Genomic DNA, 19,666 nt, shown 5'->3' on the forward strand with positions numbered 1-19,666 from the left:
TGGGGGGGCGGAGAGATATCAAAAACCATGAGCACTTGCTTGACAGCTCAAGTGTTAGACTGACAACCATCCAGAGCTACAGGGCATCTTGCAGCTGCACGTACATCTAGCTGGAGCCCAAGAAAATGAAGTATCTCAGGGGTTCGAGTGTGGGAAGTGGATTGTTTACATTTTCAGTAAGGGATATTTTATGATGCAAAGAGATACAAGATAAACAATTTAAGATGCATCCATCATTTTTTTTTAAAAGAACACATTTGACTGGCTTGCTTCACACACAAAATAGTATGTATCATTGGGATCAAGCAACCAATGAGTACTTACATTGGACACCTGGAATCAGACAAGTGTATTTCATTTCTCTTACCTGCCTCTCAAAGGAAACAAAGTAAAGAACTGAGTTTATGTTTAAAAAAAACTTACTACAATATGTGAACAGGCCAGCATATTATTATGGAGGAAGTAGTTCAGGAGAGCTATAGAATTAGGTGCCTGTGCATCCAACCACATGCTCCAGAGATGAGCAGTAGAACACCAATGTATCAAATGGAGGACTAGATGTGCTTTGTATCAGCTCCCTCTGCATTGTACTGGACTGGCAGGCATTATACCAATGCCTCCATTCATCTGCATCCAATCACTGATATTCAAAAATAGGGATTGTAACTCATTTACTTATTACTTTATATTATTGAGGTGTTTTTAAATTACATAATCCCCATTTATAATTTTTTCAAAGTCAAACTACCTTAAGTGTTTTTATTCTACAAGACATTTAAGATTAGTGCCAAAGGGCTCAGAACTGTTGAGGATTCAGATTACATGGACATCAAAACAAATGCATTGTTTCAATTAACAACCCACACACCCAAGGATGTGCTGGGGGCAGCCTGCAAGTGCCGACACACTCATTCTGGCACCAACATAGCCTGCCCACAACATTCGTCAGTACAACACATTTCCCAGTGTAGATGCTGCCTGATCTGCTGGATCTCTCCATCTTGTACATTTGTTGCCTGATCTTGTATTCAAGTTGTCACCTACAAAAGCTCTCACAAGCTTATTATTAAATGTCTGCTAACCTGCTCTCATATTATACCTTCCTCTTGCTCATCAATGTCGAATTCTATAATTTTCACAATCTTTGGATTAACAGCCTTATTTTTGGTAACATTATTAGATCAAAAGGAAAAGGCTTATAATATTTTTACCTTTTGATAGCCACAGCTGAACCAGTTTTCTTGCTATTTTTGTTATAAATAAAATGGATGTTAATATTAATTCTACAAAAACAAGAAAATAGCCATTGCTAGTTCACCAGTTTCCCAAGCTTCTATACAAGCACATACATCATGCCTTAGCAAGTTTCTTTATCCAAACTTCTGATTCTAGTTCCAGAATGAACTCACTTTACCTCATCACATAATTTATAATCATTTTTAATTGAATACCCTTTAACTACCAAATTCTTAATTAACCTTTTTTCATTAGACAATATGAGGTCTAAAAGAACCTCTCCTCCACCACATCCCTCCTTCTCAAAATATCAATCTTGAAAATTATTTCTGAAACAATTCATTTATTCCCCATGCTGTTATTGCAAATTTGGTTTGCTCACTGTGTGTGTAGATTAATATCCCCCGTGATTATTGCAGCGCATGTTAAATTCATCTCTAATTTCGTGATTTATATATGCCCTACATTCCAACAATGGCCTAAATTCACAATTATATTCTCTACTCCCTTAATATTTCTGAGCTCCAGTTTTTTTTTTTTAAAGTTAAGCTCTTTCCTCTCCACTGACATTATCCCACTTACAGTACATTAGAAATTTGAAGTAACAATGTAAAATAGGTTAAGATTAAGATTTCTTGCTTCAAGTACAATTTTCCTGAACACACACTCATTAGCCACTTTAAAAGGTATAGGGTAGAACCCAAAGTGGTCTTGCGCTGCTGTAGCCCATCAACTTCAAGGTTCTAAGTGCTGTACAGAATTCAGAAATGCACTTCAGCACACTGTTGTAACATGTGGTTACTTGAGTTAGTCACTTTCCTGTCAGTTTGAATTGGTGTGGCCATTCTGCTCTGACCTCTCTCATAACAAGCATTTTCGCCTAAAAAACTGCTACCTACTGGACTTCTTTTGTTAATTTTTCCACACCATTCTCTGGAAACTGTAGATTCTAGGGACTGTGGTGTGTGAAAATGCCAGGCGATCAGCAGTTTCAGAGATTCTCAAACCACCCCATCTGGCACCAATAATCAGTCCACAGTCAAAGTCACTTCGATCGCATATCTTCCCTGTTCTGATGTTTGGTCTGAAAAACAACTAAACATCTTGAACATGTCTGCATGCTTTTATGCATCCAGTTGCTGCCACATTATTGGCTGATTAGATATTTGTATTAACGAGCAGGTGTACAGACGTATCCAACAAAGTGGCCACTGACCATTGACTTACTTGACAACTATATACAAACAATTAATTTGTTATAAATAATTAAAATAGTATAAATTATAAACATTCAAGAAAAACATGCAAGGGAAATCATCCCGAATTAGTCTTGAATCATATCAGCAGAAGTATTATTTCCAAGACTACCAGATGAATTCACAACATTTTCATTTCAGAGCATGTCAAATTAGCCTCCTGTCGACAGAGCTGTGGCTCAGTTTCCCCATCACAAGACCATAAAGCCACAAGGAATGAACAGAATTTGGCCACTCTGCCCATCGAGTCTGCTCCACCGTTTCATCATGACTGGTATATCATCTGCATTCTCCTGCCTTCACACTGTAACCTTTGAAGCCTTGATGAATCAAGAACCTATTAACCTGCACTTTAAATATACTCCGACCTGACCTCCACAGCCATCAATGGCAATGAATTCCACAGATTCACCATCTGGGAAAAGAAATTCCTCATCTCTGTTCTAAAGGGAAGAACCTCTACTTGGAGGCTGGGCCCTCTGGTCCCAGACTCACCCACTAAAAGAAACATCCTACATTTACTCTATCTACACCTTTCAATATTCGATAGGTTTCAATGAGATTCTCCCCACCCCCCCCCGACCATTCTTCTAAACACCACTAAGTACAGGCCCAGAGCGAACAAACACTCCTCATACATTAACTCTTTCATTCCTGGAATCATTCTAGTTAACCTCCTTTAGACCCCTTTCAACACCAGCACCTTTTCTTAAACAAGGGACCCAGAACTACTCACAATATTCTCAAGGATCATCTGACTAATGCCTTATAAAGCCTCAGCTTTACATCCTTGCTCTTATATTCTAGTCCTCTCAAAATGAATACCAACATCGCATTTGCCTTCTTTACCACGGACTCAAACTACAAGCTTCAGGGAATCCTGCAAGAGAACACCCAAGACCCTTTGCACCACTGATTTAAAAAAAAATTCTCCATTTAGAAAATAATTCACGCCTTTATTCCTTCTAATAAAGTGCATGACCATACACTATATTCCATCTGCCACTTATTTGCCTATTCTCCTAATCCAAGTTCTCCTGAAGACTCCAGGCTTCCTGAACACTGCTTGCCCCTCAATCCATCTTCGTATCATCCGCAAATTTGGTCACAAAGCCATCAATTCTGTCATCCAAATTGTTGACATATAACATGAATGGAAGTGGTCACCATACTGACCCCTGCCGAACACCTCAGGCCAGTGATAACCAAACAGAAAGGACCCCCTTATTCCCACTCTGCTTCCAGCCAGTCAGCTTTGTATCTTTCTTGAAATAGCATGATCTCTTATCTTGTTTATCATCCTCATGTGCTGCACAATGTCAAAGGCCTTCTGAAAGGTCAAGTAAACACCCACTAGCTCTCAACTTTAGCTATTCTGCTTGTTATTTCCTCAAACTCCCTTAAGGAAACCATGATGACTTTGGCCTACTTTATCATGTGCCTTCAAGTACCCCAACACCTCATCCTTAATAATGGACTCCAACATCTTCCCAACCACTGAAGTCAGCGAACTGGACTATAATTTTCTTTCTTTTGCCTCCTTCCCTTCTGAAAGAGTGGAGTGACATTTGCAATTTTCCAGTTGTCTAGAACCATTCTGGTATCTAGTGATTCTTGAATGATCATTGCTAATGCCTCCACAATCTCTTCAGCTACCTCTTTCAGAACTCTGGGTTGTAGTCTATTTGATCCAGTGACTTATCTACCATCAGACCTTGCAGCATCCCAAGTACCTTCTCCCTCGTATTAGAAATTGCCCTCACATCCGTCCCCTGAAACTCTAGAATTTCTGGCATATTGCTAGTGTATTCCAACAGTGAAGACATACAAAATACTTAAAGGTCATCCACCATTTCTTTATCCCCCGTTACTACCTTGCCAGCATCATTTCCAGCAGTCCAATATCTACTCTCACCTCTCCTTTACTCTTTATATATCTGAAAAAAACTTCTGGTATCCTCTTTGATATTGTTGGCTAGCTTGCCTTCATATACCATCTTTTCTCTCCTTACGGCTTTTTAATTCCCTTCTTTTGGTTTTTAAAAGCTTCCCCGTCTTCTAACATCACAATATTTTTGCTATATCATATGCCCTCTCTTTAGCTTTTATGCCCCCTTTGGCTTTCCTTGTCAGCTGTAGTTGTCTGATCCTCCCTTCTGAATACTTTTTCAGCTTCTGATGTATCCACCCCGTGCCTTCCAAACTGCCCCCAAAAACTCTTAGCTATTGTTGTTCTGCCATCATCACTGCTAGTGTCCCCTTCCAACCAAATTTGGCCTGCTCCTTTCTCATGCCTCTAATTCCCTTTACTCCACTGTAATACTGATACATCTGACTTTAGCTTCTACCTTAAAATGCAGAGTGAATTATATTACCATCACTGCTTCCTAAGGACTCCAGTACCTAGAGCTTCCCAATCTAGAAATGCCTTTCTTAACTACCAGCTGATCTTAAATGCTTCCACAAATTCCCACTCTTTTTATCCAGCATCAGCTTGTTTTTTCCCCATTTTGAAATTCCTATTACCATCATAACATTGCTCTTACTATATGCCTTTATCTATCTTCCATTGTAATTTATATCCTACATCCTGGCTACTGTTTGGAGGCCTGTATACAACTCCCATCAGAATGTTTTTACCCTTGCAGTTTCTTAGTTCTACCCACAAGGAATCAACATTTTTCAATCCTATGTCACCTCTTAAGGATTTAATTTCATTATTTAACCAGCAGTGCCACCCATTCCCCACCTGTCCCTTCGACACAAGGTGTATCCTTGGATGTTAAGCTCGCAACTGTGATCTTTGCCATGACTCAGTGATGCCCACAATATCATACCTGCCAAACTCTAACTGTCTTACAAGGCTATCTACTTTATTCTGTATATTGCGTGCATTCAAAACGTCCTCAGTCCTGTATTCATCACATTTTCGATTTTGTCCCTATATTACTCTTCAACTCATCCCTCTGAACGCAATTTTACTCATCATCTGTCTGTCTTCCCTTACAATCTCATAACACATTGCATCCATTTGTACACCAACTGCCCCATCCTCAACCCTATCACTCTGGTTCCCATACCCCTCCCAAATTAGTTTAAAACCTCCCCAACAGATCGGGCAAACCGGCAAGGATACTGGACCCCTCAGGTTCAGGTGCAAGCCATCCTTTTTGAACATGTCATACCTTCTCAAGAAGAGATCCCAGTAATCCAGAAATCTGAAACCCTGCCCCCTGCTCCACTTCTTCAGCCACTCATCTATGCCATCATTCTGTTTCTGCCCTGACTAGCACATGGCACTGGGAGCAATCCAGAGATTACGACCTTTGGAGGTCCTGCTCTTCAGCCTCTACCTCAATTCCCTATACTCAGTGTGCAGGACCTCTTCCCCATTTCTACCTACATCACTGGTACCAAAACCTCCGGCTGCTCACCCTCCCTCCAGAGAATCTTGTGCAGCTGCTCTGAGGCTTCCTAGACCCTAGGACCTGGGAGGCAACACACTATCCTGGCATCTCCTCTGCGGCCGCAGAATCTCCCGCCCATCCCCTAGCTATCAAGTCTCCTGTTACTTGCCCTGCCGGATTTCATCTTTCCATGTTGAGCCTCTGAGCCGGCCAGGGTGCCCCTGGCTGGGTGGCTGCTACTGGGTCATACCCACACAAAAGGGGTATACTTGTTGCTGGGGGGAATGGCCACACGGGAATCCTGCACTGACTCTATACTCCCTTTATCACCTGACATCAAGTCAGACATCTGTGCGCGAAGCTCTATTTCAGAAACAAGCAAAAACATTTGTGTAGCACTGAGATAATGTTAGACTAACTTTCAAATCACAAAATCAGCTGCAGTTCTATCTACTTTACAAGACCTTGCAGGACTACATTTATAACAGGAGTTAGCAGTCACTGCTCCAGCTAATATTTATCCCTTGACCAAATTATCTGGTTACTATTGAGAAATCAGTTCAAGGAAATCTTGTACACACATTCCACTGTCACTATATTTCAATGTCTTTAGTAATGTTGGCTCTTTTCAGATTTCAATTTGCAGAACACCTCTCATGAAGTCAGGCAACCTAAAGTTCACTAGAGTAGTTCATCTGTCACTAGCAGACACAGGAATACCAGTATACTAAAGATAGAGCACATTGCAAACCAACAGGATTCCAATTGCCATTCTGCTGAAGAATAGGTCTCCAAAATGACATTAATTACCTAAATCACAAAGCAATAGCACCAGTTTTAAACTAGTATCACAAAGGACTTAATATTCTCAAAGGATGTGGAAAAAATAGCACAAAGTGCCACGGCAGGCTACTGCTGAGAGATTAATACACTAAAGATTACATTCAAATTTGCACATTGATCTTGATCCAATTTCCAGAAAATGATACAAGTGGATTGCTCTCCGAGCCTTATCCCTTGGCACATGTGTCTCCAGTTTTGCATGGACCCTTGCAAACTGAATGCCCAGAGAAAATTGCAACCCTTTATTAAAAGCAGCATTTGCTACTTTTGCCTTTGATACTTAATTGTGTCTGTTTTCACTCCAGCATGAACCCTAAAGATCAGTGCTTTGCTACATTTTTGATTCTATATGGTATTGGGTTGAATTAACTATTAGCATTCACTTTAATAGAAGATTTGCACTTCAATTTATTGTTGTTAAATTTTAAGAATATGCAGCTAGGAAGTCATCAGCCCATTACCTTCGAAGAAATGTCCAAATCTTACAATACATAATTACTTCACCATACTGCAGATCAAATGGCCAACTTTAAATTTATTAACAACAACTTTACAACTACCGCAAGAACAATAGACTGGAGCAGCAAGTGTTTACACACAAACTTCATTCACAACAATTTAAAGGTTTACAATGCTACACTTCAACATATTAAAATTTTTGAAATCTTATTTAAACAAGCCTTTTGTACACAATGTTTAATTGAGGAAATGCTCAATACAAAAAAACCTAACTCATTAGAAGGCAAACATGAGGAAATCTGCAGATGCTGGAAATCCAAGCAACACACACAAAATGCTAGTGGAACGCAGCAGGCCAGGCAGCACCTCTAGGAAGAGGTACAGTCGACATTTTGGGCTGAGACCCTTTGTCAGGACTAACCAAAAGAAGAGATAGTAAGTGTTTTGAAAGTGGGAGGGGGAGTGGAGATCCAAAATGATAGGAGAAGACAGGAGGGGGAGGGATGGAGCCAAGAGCTGGAAATTTGATTGGCAAAAGGGCTACAAGGCTGGAGAAGGGAGAGGATCATGGAATGGGAGGAGAGGAGCACCAGAGGAAGATGGAGAGCAGGCAAGGAGTTAATGTGAGAGGGACAGAGGGAGGGAAAAAAAAAAGAGGAAGAACAGGGGGAAAAATAAATAATCATAAATAAATAAGAGAAGGGGTAAGAAGGGGAGGAGGGGCATTAATGCAAGTTAGATAAGTCAATGTTCATGCCATCAGGTTGGAGGCTACCCAGACGGAATATAAGGTGTTGTTCCTCCAACCTGAGTGTGGCTTCATCTTTACAGTAGAGGAGGCTGTGGATAGACATGTCAGAATGGGAATGGGATGTGGAGTTAAAATGTGTGGCCACCGGGAGGTCCTGCTTTCTCTGGCGGACAGAGCATAGGTGTTCAGTGAAACGATATCCCAGTCTGTGTCAAGTCTTGCCAATATATAAGGCCACATCGGGAGCACCGGACGCAGTACATCACCCCAGCCGACTCACGGGTGAAGTGTCGTCTCACCTGGAAGGACTGTCAGGGGCCCTGAACGGTGGTGAGGGAGGAAGTGTAAGGGCATGTGTAGCACTTGTTCCGCTTACAAGGATAAGTGCTGGGAGGCAGATCAGTGGGAAGGGATTGGGGGGGGGGGGGAAACGAATGGACAAGGGAGTCACGTAGGGAGCGATCCCTGCGGAAAGCAGAAGGGAGGGGAGGGAAAGATGTGCTTGGTGGTGGGATCCCGTTGGAGGTGGCGGAAGTTACGGAGGATTATATGTTGGACCCGGAGGCTGGTGGGGTGGTAGGTGAGGCCAAGGGAAACCCTATCCCTAGTGGGGTGGCGGGAGGATGGGGTAAGAGCAGATGTGCATCTACTATAAGCCTACGGACTCTCATACCTACCTGGACTATTCCTCTTCCCACCCTATCTCCTTCAAAAATATCATCCCCTTCTCACAATTCCTCCGCCACATCTGCTCTCAGGATGGGGCTTTTCATTCCAGGATGAAGGAGATGTCTTGTTTTTTTCCCCCAAGAATGGGGCTTCCCTTCTTCCACCATCAACTCTGCCCTCAAACGCATCTCTCCCATTTCACGCACATCTGCTCTCACCCCATCCTCCTGCCACCCCACTAGGGATATGGTTCCCCTTGTCCTCACCTACCACCCCACCAGCCTCCGAGTCCAACGTGTATTTCTCCATAACTTCCGCCACCTCCAACAGGATCCCACCACCAAGCACATCTTTCCCTCCCCCCACTCTCTGCTTTCCGCAGGGATCGCTCCCTACACGACTCCCTTGTCCATTTGTCCGCCCCATCTCTTCCCACCGATCACCCTCCCGGCAGTTATCCTTGTAAGCTGAACAAGTGCTACACACGCCCTTACCCTTCCTCCCTCACCACCATTCAGGGCCCCAGACAGTCCTTCCAGGTGAGGCGACACTTCACCTGTGAGTCGGCTGGGGTGATATACTGTGTCCAGTGTGGCCTTCTATATATTGGTAAGACCCGACGCAGACTGGGAGACCGCTTCACTGAACACCTACGCTCTGTCCGCCAGAGAAAGCAGGATCTCCCAGTGGGCACACATTTTAATTCCATGTCCCATTCCCATTCTGACATGTCTATCCACGGCCTCCTCTACTGTCAAGATGAAGCCACACTCAGGTTGGAGGAACAACACCTTATATTCCGTCTGGGCAGCCTCCAACCTGATGGCATGAACATTGACTTCTCTAACTTCTGCTAATGCCCCACCTCCCCCTTGTACCCCATCCCTTATTTATTATTATTTATTTTTCCCCTCGTTCTTTCTCTCTCTTTTTTCTCCCTCTGTCCCTCTCACTATAACTCCTTGCCTGCTCTCCATCTTCCTCTGGTGCTCCTCTCCTCCCGTCCCATGATCCTCTCCCTTCTCCAGCCTTGTATCCCTTTTGCCAATCAACCTTCCAGCTCTTAGCTCCATCCCTCCCACTCCTGTCTTCTCTTATCATTTCGGATCTCCCCCTCCCCCTCCCACTCTCAAATCTCTTACTATCTCTTCTTTCAGTTAGTCCTGACGAAGGGTCTTGGCCTGAAACGTCGACCGTACCTCTTCCTATAGATGCTGCCTGGCCTGCTGCGTTCCACCAGCATTTTGTGTGTGTTACTTATTAGAAGGGATTGGGGTGGGGGGGGGGGAGGGGGAGAGAGAAAGAGGTGGAAAATTGTGGATGGAGCAGGTGAGCAAGCAGTAGACAGAAAAAAAAAAAGGACTGAAGTAACAAATTTTTTTGTGATATTAAAAGCTGCAACACTTAGTCTCCATGGAATTGATCTCAACCAAACTAACCACTATAATTTAAATCTAGAACCAAATAAACTCAAATCCTCAAATTCATGGACTATGTGGATTGGAAACAAAAACAACACCAACAGAACTTAAACTTCAAGGTCATGTTCATGCATTATAAATCTTAAATCAGTACTAATTGAGTGTTGGATACACATTATATTCAATTTGATTGAAGTAAAATAAAGAGAAATGTTAATCTAGTGTTACCAGATGTTTAATTTCATCAATTCCCTGATTCTCAAAAGAGACCCATAGTTTGTGACCTCCTCAATAAAAGTTGGGGTCAACAATACAAAACGTGCAAACTCATGCAAAGGCTTTGAAGCACAAAACATTGCAGAATGTTGACAATTAAATTCAAGTTCACCAAAATTATTTTGCCAGCAGAATACACATATGAATTATTGAATGCTGTCAACTTTAAAACCCATTAGATTGGAACTTCTATGATTTTGGAAGTTCGAAGGCTCATTACTCACCTCTAAATTTCTTCGGTGGGTTGTTCAAATCTCCAGCATCTGGTTGCACCACACATCGGTCATCCACAAGGCTTTTAAAAAAAAAAGATAAGATTTTTTAAAAAATCACAATGCTTTATTTGATTACCCTTTCTTCACTTCATTTCTTGAGTATTTAACTCCTGGGAATTACACTACAGCCCCATTTGATTAGTATGCATAACTATGGGAACAAGTCACACATGGGCCATACTCCCCTCTGCTGATCTTCCTGCCAATGGTAACCCACTGAATTGTGATCTTCAAGGAAAAAATGCTGTTGCATAATCACAATACTATTTTGGAATTAACATGGCTAAAAGAGTGGTCATAATTTTTAAGAGCTGGAACATTTCCAGCTCAGGCCAGGAAGCAGGCAGTTTGGTGATCATTAGTAGAGCCATGCAGTGTGGAAAGCAAGATGCCAGAGTTGGTAGAATTCTCCAAAGAAGAGTGTATCTGTCACCAATCTAGCAATGTGTTTTTTTTAAATCTGAAAAAATGGCACTACCAAATGTATGCGACTGATCCTGGTAGTCAAAAAGCAAAGAAATCCAACCAAAAATATCACTAAAAATACTTTTTTCTGAGGTAAATTGTGTTAAATTATCCACACTAACAGTGAAGAGGCGAGCGATAATGAGGCAAATTTAGGGGATGAGCCGAAATGATGTGTTAGAAAATTGCTGCAGATGGAGGTTTGATGCCCATGGACTGGCCAGGCAGCGAGGCTGGATTGCTCTGGCCACCAAAAGGAGAAGTTGGGGCCCAGACAGAGAACAGTCGGAGCTTGTCTAACTGGCCCCAGAGGGAGACTAGATCGCTCTGTGCACCGAACTGATCTGAAGCGCTCGAGAATAGCTTCAGACTGGGCGACAGAATCGGGGCCCCCTTTCACAGCAGCAGTGCCTGGCTCCTAGTGCGAGGTACAACGCACTGTTTAGACAGTTTAAATGCTGGCCTAGATTGGAGATGAGGGCAGATTTCACCCTCTCCATGATCCTCACTCCCCCCACCAGGGCGCCAGACTCTTGCACTCTCCATTGTTTGGTCAATTTTAACACTGGCCCAGGTAGACTGAAAAGACGGAGTGCTGGTCAGGCCAAGAGCTGATTTTGCTCATTCTTCGCAGTGGTCATCTCCATGGTGCTCAGGCTATGTACACTGCCTCGGCTACTGTACTCCATGCCTACTAATATGATACACTGATAAGATAGGCTTTGGGCCTATGCCGGGGTTCAAATCTGAGGACTCAATTTTGGTTAAAAATGCTGTTGTTGTTCACTTCAACTGTTTGCATGATTTTGTTTTTCCTCTCTCATGCAACAAGTGTTCGTCTTTTAATTTTATTTTTTCCTCTTTAATTGGGTTCTTTCTAGTTTCCCACTTTGTGGCTACCCGTGAGCAAGCAAACCTCAAAGTTGTACAATTTATACTTTCCTTGATTATAAATGAATCAAATTAGAAGTGTGTTGGCACATGGCCAAGTGGCTAAGGCGTTTGTCTAGTGATTTGAAGGTCACTAGTTCGAGCCTTGGCTGAGGCAGAGTGTGTGTCCTTGAACAAGGCACTTAACCACACATTGCTCTGCGACGACACCGGTGCCAAGCTGTATGGGTCCTAGTGCCCTTCCCTTGGACAACATCGGTGGCATGGAGAGGGGAGACTTGCAGCATGGGCAACTGCTGGTGTTCCATACAACCTTGCCCCGGCCTGCACCCTGGAAACCTTCCAAGGCACAAATCCATGGTCTCATGAGACTAATGGATGCCTATAGAAATGAATCTTGAAATGATCCTTGATGAAAAAAATGGGCAAAGATTTGACCTTTTCCCAGTACAATATCGAAGGACGAATGTGATGTAGATTAAAATTTGCCATCTGCAAAAAGTGTAATCTTCAATCATGGCCCAATCATGATCGAGTAGAAAGCTACAGACATTTTCCCAGGGTAGAAATGACTAATATCAGGTGCACAATTTTAAGGTAACTGGAGGAAAGCGTAGGGAAGGGATGTCAGAAGATAGGCTTAAATACAAATTACAGTGGTAGATGCATGCCTAGGATGGTGGTACAGGCAGATATATCAATAACAAACAAGAAACACTTGGGTTGGCACACGGATGAGAGAAGAATAGAGAGAAAGATTTGACTGATCTCAGAATAGGTTAAAAAGTCGATATGACATCGAGGACCAAAAAGTATTTGCTGTTCAATTAACAGAAAGGGATAGGACTTGAAGATGGAATGCAATATGGAAAAATGGAGGTTGCCCATTTTAATTGGAAGTGAAGAGTTAGGACTCAGAGGCACCTGGGTGTCCCTGTACACAAATCATTTGAAGTTAGCAAGCTATGTATTAATGAAGACAACAGCTAATGTTGGCCTTTGTTGCAGAGGAATCAAACGTGAGTGGAACATTTGATTGCAAAACAACAGAAACCAGTCGGAAAGTTGTGTACAGACCTGGTCTCACTACCCCAAGAAACATGTAACTGCAGTAGGGTTAGTGCGTTAAAGGCTTGCCAGATGGACTCTTAGATGGTAGGCTTGTTATCAGAAGTTAATTCAACTGAACCTAAAGCATGGAGTTTTAAAGAAGTGATCACAGTGAAATATACAAAATAATAGGGCCGGGCAGAGCAGATATATAGAAGATATTTATCTTATCTGGAATGTCTAGAACCAGAACTCAATTAGAGGGGAGTGAATCTTTAAAATTCTGTACTTGAGGGTAACATTGCACACTTTCAGGAAAAAGTGATAGACTTTAAGATGTTAAGGAAATCAGGAATTTCAAGTGCAGGGTAGTCACCTGACAGTAGAATGGCCTACTCATATTTCTTATGAACCATGAGAAAGAAGACCTAGGAATGATTAAAAAGGAATTTATTATAAGGTTATGCTTTACCACTGGGTCACATTTGCAAGGATCTGACAAGACTACTCCCAGATTCAACTCCATGTCAGCCTTGTTGGGATAATTGAGATATGGGAGATGGCAGAGCAATATTTATAATACAAAACCAATTAAAGTGGGTAAAAACCACTAGGAAGCATTCAGCGAAATAACATTAATTCATCTGTGGCATGAAGGTCATAATTAGCTCTCAACATATTTAATTGCATTTCAGAGCCTTACAGAGCAAACGTTTACCAAGTTCCAGTGTGCTCCTGGGTACAGACCAATCATGTGCAACTCCAGAAGGACCTTTGTGCCCAAAGCAAGCTTACAGCTCGTCGATCCATTTGAATAAATATTGCCCACATTTAGTACTATAACAACTTGCTCCATACAAAGTATTTGCAGTCGCCAATTTAATAACAGTTCCCTTTGCTTCCATAACATCACAACCTAAATTCATTGTTCGTTTACTGAACTATGCATAATACAATTGTGTACTTGATGCCCTTGAATAACCAGCATGCTCCCCAACTGCATTCGGATTAAAGGAACAAATCTTTCAGGGCAGGAACTGCACTATCAAGTGTCCTGAGCAGCTACAACACCGTGCTAGGCATCTGACCACAAGTACCTACAAAGGACTGCAGAAAGAATCATCTTTATTCCACCCAGAAATATTCATTAGGAACAGTTCACATGCAGGGCCCTTAGAAATTTCACTGATACCTCCCATCAGACCAACAATTTCTTTGACACCCCCCCACTCCCTCACCACCAGGCAGGAGGTGACATAGCATTAGGATAATAACTGTTAGCATGAGAAACAGCACCTTCCCCTGGGTTATTAGATTACTGAACTCCCTGCACTACTCAGGTCTCATCACGCATGAAGCACCAGTAGCGTTATACCTCTTAACTTTGTAAAACTAGGGTTATAAATGCATCTTATTAATTGTTAATTTATTTGTGGCAATATTAATTTATGTTGCGTGTGAGCTATACGTATGCACTGTGTTCAGAGGAACGTTGTTTCATTTAGAGGTATACACGTGTGCGGTCAAACCACAATAAACTTGATGTTTCGCTTTAAGATTCCCGACCAGAACGTCACGGCGAAAAGTCGGCTCGAAATGTGCCCCCTTCACATACGCGTCCGCTTCACTCCGAAGAAAGATACCGCTTCAGCGAGGCACGACAACGAAGTCTGCCGTAACATACTCACCCTAACGTACTGATGAATCCATTGACAGATCCCTCGGAGTACAAGGAGACTATATCTCCAATGTGAAGAAAACTCGACATCTTGTCAGACATCTCTCATCCCTTTCTCTGGGCTGTTAAGTCAAACACAAGAGTTCCGCTAAGAAACTGTATTTTTACCACTGTCACAAGACAGAAGTTCACTCATCAAAAACGAACACCGATTTAATTAAAATAACACGTTGAAAATGTGTAAATACAAGCAAATTAAAACAAGGCCATTGAAATCACTCACATCACACTAGTCCAAAAATAAATTGGCTCAATCTTCGAACACCGTAGAACATTTAAACAAAAATACATTATTAGAATGAAAGTTCCAACAAGCAAAATTTAAAGCGTCAGATCCAGAAGAGGTAGGATGGGGAGTTTGCAGAAGGGGGTGGCTGCTGAAAAAGCAGCATTCCATACAATGACCGCTATTTATATTTCTTCTGATGTCGGCATAAGCTTTATTAGGTAAAGGAACGAGTTGCAAAAACAGAAACATTGCAAAAGACAAAGTTAAAACATTGTTTCAATCATGGGCTCGTTAACATCCATTCTTTTTGTAGACTTTGTTTCCATTTTTGCTTCAAGCACATAAAGTTTAATTCCTAAACTAAAAACAATAGAAGATACATTACAGCCATTAGTTTCTTACATTAGGTGCTAGGCTGCGCAATTTTCTCCGCTGTCCTTAAGTTTATTTAAACTTAAACCAAGAATCTGTTTCAAAAATACTGACCTTAAAGAGAAAAGAGCTGAAGGCAGCAGACACCCAAAGCGACAATGGTGCAATAGTAGTATTTAGGCAGTGTAAAACAAATCCATGGTTGCTCGCCTTTCTTTGACCCTTTTTCAGCAAGACAGTTCCCGTTAGATAACACCGCTCTCTGCCAACCCCTCACTAGCAGCAGCAGCTGTTGCAGCGCCTTCGCCTATCAGCGATCTGCCTCCGCTCAGGGTGCGCTCTGGGAATTGTAGTCCTGCTGCCTATAGTTACAATGAATGCCGGACAGAGTGAACTACAATTCTCAACAAGCTCTGCGAGCGCAATTTAATCCCGCCTCTCATTCCTCATGGGTTTATTAGTATTATGACGTCGATCGACGCACATTCTTAATCAGGGCTTCGTCGTTTGATTGGATTAATAGAAAGTCAATCACTTCTTTCCACCGCCTTCTTCGAAGACTTCAAAAAGTTTCTGTAAGGGACCAACTGAGCAGGCCAGGCAACTGAGTTCCTCCGGTATTTTTTTTGTGTGTATTGCTTGGATTAACAGCATTTTCTCCTGTTTGTAAAGGACCAAATTTTGCCTGCGATATTTTGGGTAGTCAGCGATGATATTAAAATGCGAGCTGCAGACTGTAACCGTTACTTATGCATTTATTAATTTACTATCACGTTGTCTTCAACCACTTAAATAGTTTTTAAAAAACTTAAATAGTTTTAAAAAAAATTAAAAATACAGGTGAGCGGGATGATATTCAGCCAAAATATCAAGAAATTATTTAAATAAAGTAGTACTTGTTTGAGGTCGGTAACCGACATCTCCGAATCATGTCATTGCAGTTCTGCACGTGTAGAATTTAAAAGTGGTTGTTCAGAAGAATAAATTCTGGTGAAGGATTTATCAGCCTGCATCGTTAACTTTTTCTCTTTCCATTAGATGGGAGCTGACTACAGTATTCCCGACGTTTAAAGTAAATTCAGTTCCTGGTGACAGTTCGAGACTTGGAGGGCATTTCAATGAACGAGGAGTCATTCATCAAATCAACAGTATTGTATTTTTGCCTGATTGCCGTTATCGAGTGTGTTGCATGCTATATTTGAAAGGATTCTGCATCGTCAAGCGAGTCACCTTAGAATTTCTACAGAGACTCAGTTTAAGTTCCCTCACGTATGGAACTTCCAGTTAATTTTGCCCATTGAGCCGTCCCTATTACAAAAAAAATCCCCAAAAGTTAGTGACCTTGAAATATGTGTGCTACGCTCCTCCCCTCCTTATAACAACACAGGCGCACAGATGAACATCAGCTCTTTCAGCGGGAGAAACGAAGTGCAAGAGATGACGGCTGTTACCTTTAGAAATCATAATATTCACCCAATCTTGAACACGAGAGTAGATTTTTCTCAAACTGCTGTCTGGGTTATCATTACCCAGCATTAAACAAAGTAAAGAAATGGCATGCGGCTTCCATGGTGGAAGAACACACCGTCACATCATAGCTACCCAATGCTCCAGGCAGACAACTTGGCCTGCTTAGGAAGTGCAGGTGTTCACAAAAGGGAAACTGTAAAACTTGTCCATCCAAAGAACTCCTCTGAAGGATCAAAGTGACCTTCCTCCCTCCAGAGATTTCACCTGCATTCTGATACTGAAGCTCACTCCCAGATTGTTTCACTAGAATATAAGCAGTCATTCAGTTGTATCCCTATAGGTTACAAACAAGGTTGTATGTAGCTGGTGACATGTAGGTATTTCAATAATAAATTTACTTTTGACTTTGAGGTTTACAGAGCCCCCCCTTCTGTGGCAAATCCTAAAATGCAATATGTATTTAAGAGTCAAGATGCACAAAATGCTGGAGGAATTCAGCAGGCCAGACAGCATCTATGGAAAAAAAATAGAGTTGACGTTTCAGGCCGAAACCCTTCAAGTAGGGCTGTCAAAGGGTTTCGGCCTGAAACATTGACTGGACTTTTTTTTTCCATAGATGCTGCCTGGCCTGCTGAGTTCCTCCAGCATTTTGTGTGTGTTGCTTGGATTTCCAGAATCTGCAGACTTTCTCTTGTTAGTATTTAAGAGTCATCTACCTTCCTTCTCAATGACATTTAGAATAATTGCTTCAACTTTAGCATCCAACTGGTACTGCCAGTGTAATTTAAGTGTTTGCAAATAGTATGTCCATTTAATCAGCATATTCTATTATTTTATTATTGTTCAAAATATGTAAACTTATGTACAAAGTAAAGGATCTTGGCCCAAAATGTTGACTCTTTATTCCTTTCCATAGATGCTACCTGACCTGCTGAATTCCTCCAGCATTTTGTGTGTGTTACACAGTGTGGGATCATCTGTTAAATGCATTCTAATTATTTAAATCCAACTTTAAAGATTTTTTATTGGGCCATAGTAATGCTTCTATAAAGATTTGTTATGCTGCTACAGAAAGATTATATTTTTAATTAGAATTCTAATACCTAAAAGCTTAAATTCAGTGCACATTTCAGTGAGTCCAAGACAGAACAGAGCATGGCTCAAATACTCTGCAGGTGTCTTGTGGAGATCCCATCACATAAAAACAGAAGACAGAAACTCATGTTACAAACAGTAAAAATATTCTGAAGATAAAAATCATGAGAAAGGCAATTGGAATCCATGCTATTTCTACTTCCCTAAAAAAATAAGTTAAGAGTCTCACAGTAACTCCTGGCATTTAATAGAACACAACTGTTACTCTATTAATCCTGATGCAAAGCTATTTACATCGTCAGAATAAAGATAACCTGCATTCTTACAAATCACAATGCTTTACTCGCACATCATTATTCATACTCTCTATCTCAATTTTCAATTTCGTGAAATGAATTGTATAGAATGTTACAGCCTGATAACATTTTTAAAGCTATCACACACTTTGAGACACTATTATGTTCTATAGTTACAATTGAGTTTAAGAACAATTTTCATTAAACGTTCACAAAATAATTTTATAACGCATTTAGAACTATTTCAGTCAAATATCGATTAGTCTATTCTATATGTAAAAAATACTAAATCCAAATCTCCTTACAAGTAAATGATATGCAATATGAAATTTGGAGACAAAATGATTTTCCAAATTGAAGCAATATCCAATAATAAAAACTAACCTTTAAAACAGAGCAAAAATAATACAGCAGTAGCCACAAGGTGCAATAAGCAGCAGGCAGTGTTAAAGTCCTCCAAAGTAGTGGACTATGACTCGGTGAGTACCACGCTTTGCCAGCCTAGTGGAAACTCTTGGAGTTAATCTCGTCTGCCTGATTGGTTGTTTTTCTCACATGATGGTCAATAGCCGGAAAAGGGTTATTTCTACCACTTTCGTTCTTTTTCAATAACCTTTGCGCTATTTAACAGTCCCTGAATAACCGGAGAGACTGGGACCTTAGAGAAGGTCGGTTTCACCGGGGGCGGGGCACAGAGGGTGACCTACAGCCATACTGACTGGAAGAGGCTGGCGCCGGCTGGTCAGCTGATTCATCACGTGACCCTAGAATCATGGCGATGCCCATCGCCCGGGATTCAGCCGCCTGCCTTTTCATGTATTTTACCCTGGCGCTGATCGCCCTTTCGTTAGCATTAAACCAGTCTCCTGAAGTCTCCGGCGGTCCCGGGTCCCGCAGCGGCTGCGGCTGCCAATCCGGCTCCACGAATCGCCCGGAGGCGCTGAGTGACAGCATTTCACTGGCTAAACGGGCAGCTGTCAAATACTCCAAGGAGGCCAATGTTGAGGGTCAAAAGACAGCACAAGGGAACGTGCCACACTCAAAAAGGCGTACTAATCAGGTAGAACAATGTTTTACTCAACTTGTTGCCTACTAACTGCTTTGTACATCCTGCAACGGTTACACGTGTCAACGTTTATTGCCGTACTATCATATGCACAAGTACGTGTATCCATGCAACATCACAGGGGCATAAATTCAGATAAACTACATTCACAAGCAAAAACCTAAATCAGACACTGGCTGGACACAATTTAATTTATACAAAATATACCCAGTACTGTAGTGATCAGGATTCAGTCATTTGATTCAAGAAATGAATGATTGAAGACAAGCAGCTGTTCTTGAACCAGATGGTGTGGGACTTAAGCTTCCTACCTGATGATAGTTGCAAGAAGATAGCATAGCCCAGATTGTGGGGATCTTCAATGATTGATGTCACCCTGATCTTCTGCCCAGTGGAGCTTA

General features: G+C 41.7%; 2 protein-coding genes across 12 annotated transcripts in view; one reads left to right on the forward strand and one right to left on the reverse strand.

Annotated features, from left to right (window-relative positions):
* Nucleotides 1–18,665, reverse strand: part of itpr1b (inositol 1,4,5-trisphosphate receptor, type 1b) — a 542,905-nt gene extending 524,240 nt beyond the window's left edge. For 8 of the 9 annotated variants that reach the window (XM_072280634.1, XM_072280631.1, XM_072280629.1 and 5 more), the window contains exons 1-3: nucleotides 15,453–15,603; nucleotides 14,688–14,799; nucleotides 10,543–10,613 (exon numbers count right to left, since the gene is read on the reverse strand). In XM_072280634.1, coding sequence (XP_072136735.1) covers nucleotides 10,543–10,613; nucleotides 14,688–14,779 — 163 coding nt within the window. In that variant the 5' untranslated portion in view covers nucleotides 14,780–14,799; nucleotides 15,453–15,603. Of the gene's footprint in view, nucleotides 1–10,542; nucleotides 10,614–14,687; nucleotides 14,800–15,452; nucleotides 15,604–18,583 lie in introns of those variants that run through there. The other variant, XM_072280628.1, reaches the window with a different exon arrangement.
* Nucleotides 18,666–18,957: 292 nt separating this feature from the next.
* sumf1 (sulfatase modifying factor 1) overlaps nucleotides 18,958–19,666 on the forward strand; it is a 185,137-nt gene continuing 184,428 nt past the window's right edge. For all 3 annotated transcript variants that reach the window (XM_072280637.1, XM_072280639.1, XM_072280638.1), the window contains exon 1: nucleotides 18,958–19,259. In XM_072280637.1, the coding sequence (XP_072136738.1) occupies nucleotides 18,972–19,259 (288 nt within the window). In that variant the 5' untranslated portion in view covers nucleotides 18,958–18,971. The remainder of the gene's footprint in view (nucleotides 19,260–19,666) is intronic.

The sequence above is a fragment of the Mobula birostris genome, chromosome 16 (assembly GCF_030028105.1).
Source record: "Mobula birostris isolate sMobBir1 chromosome 16, sMobBir1.hap1, whole genome shotgun sequence".
Classification (NCBI taxonomy): Eukaryota; Metazoa; Chordata; class Chondrichthyes; order Myliobatiformes; family Myliobatidae; genus Mobula; species Mobula birostris.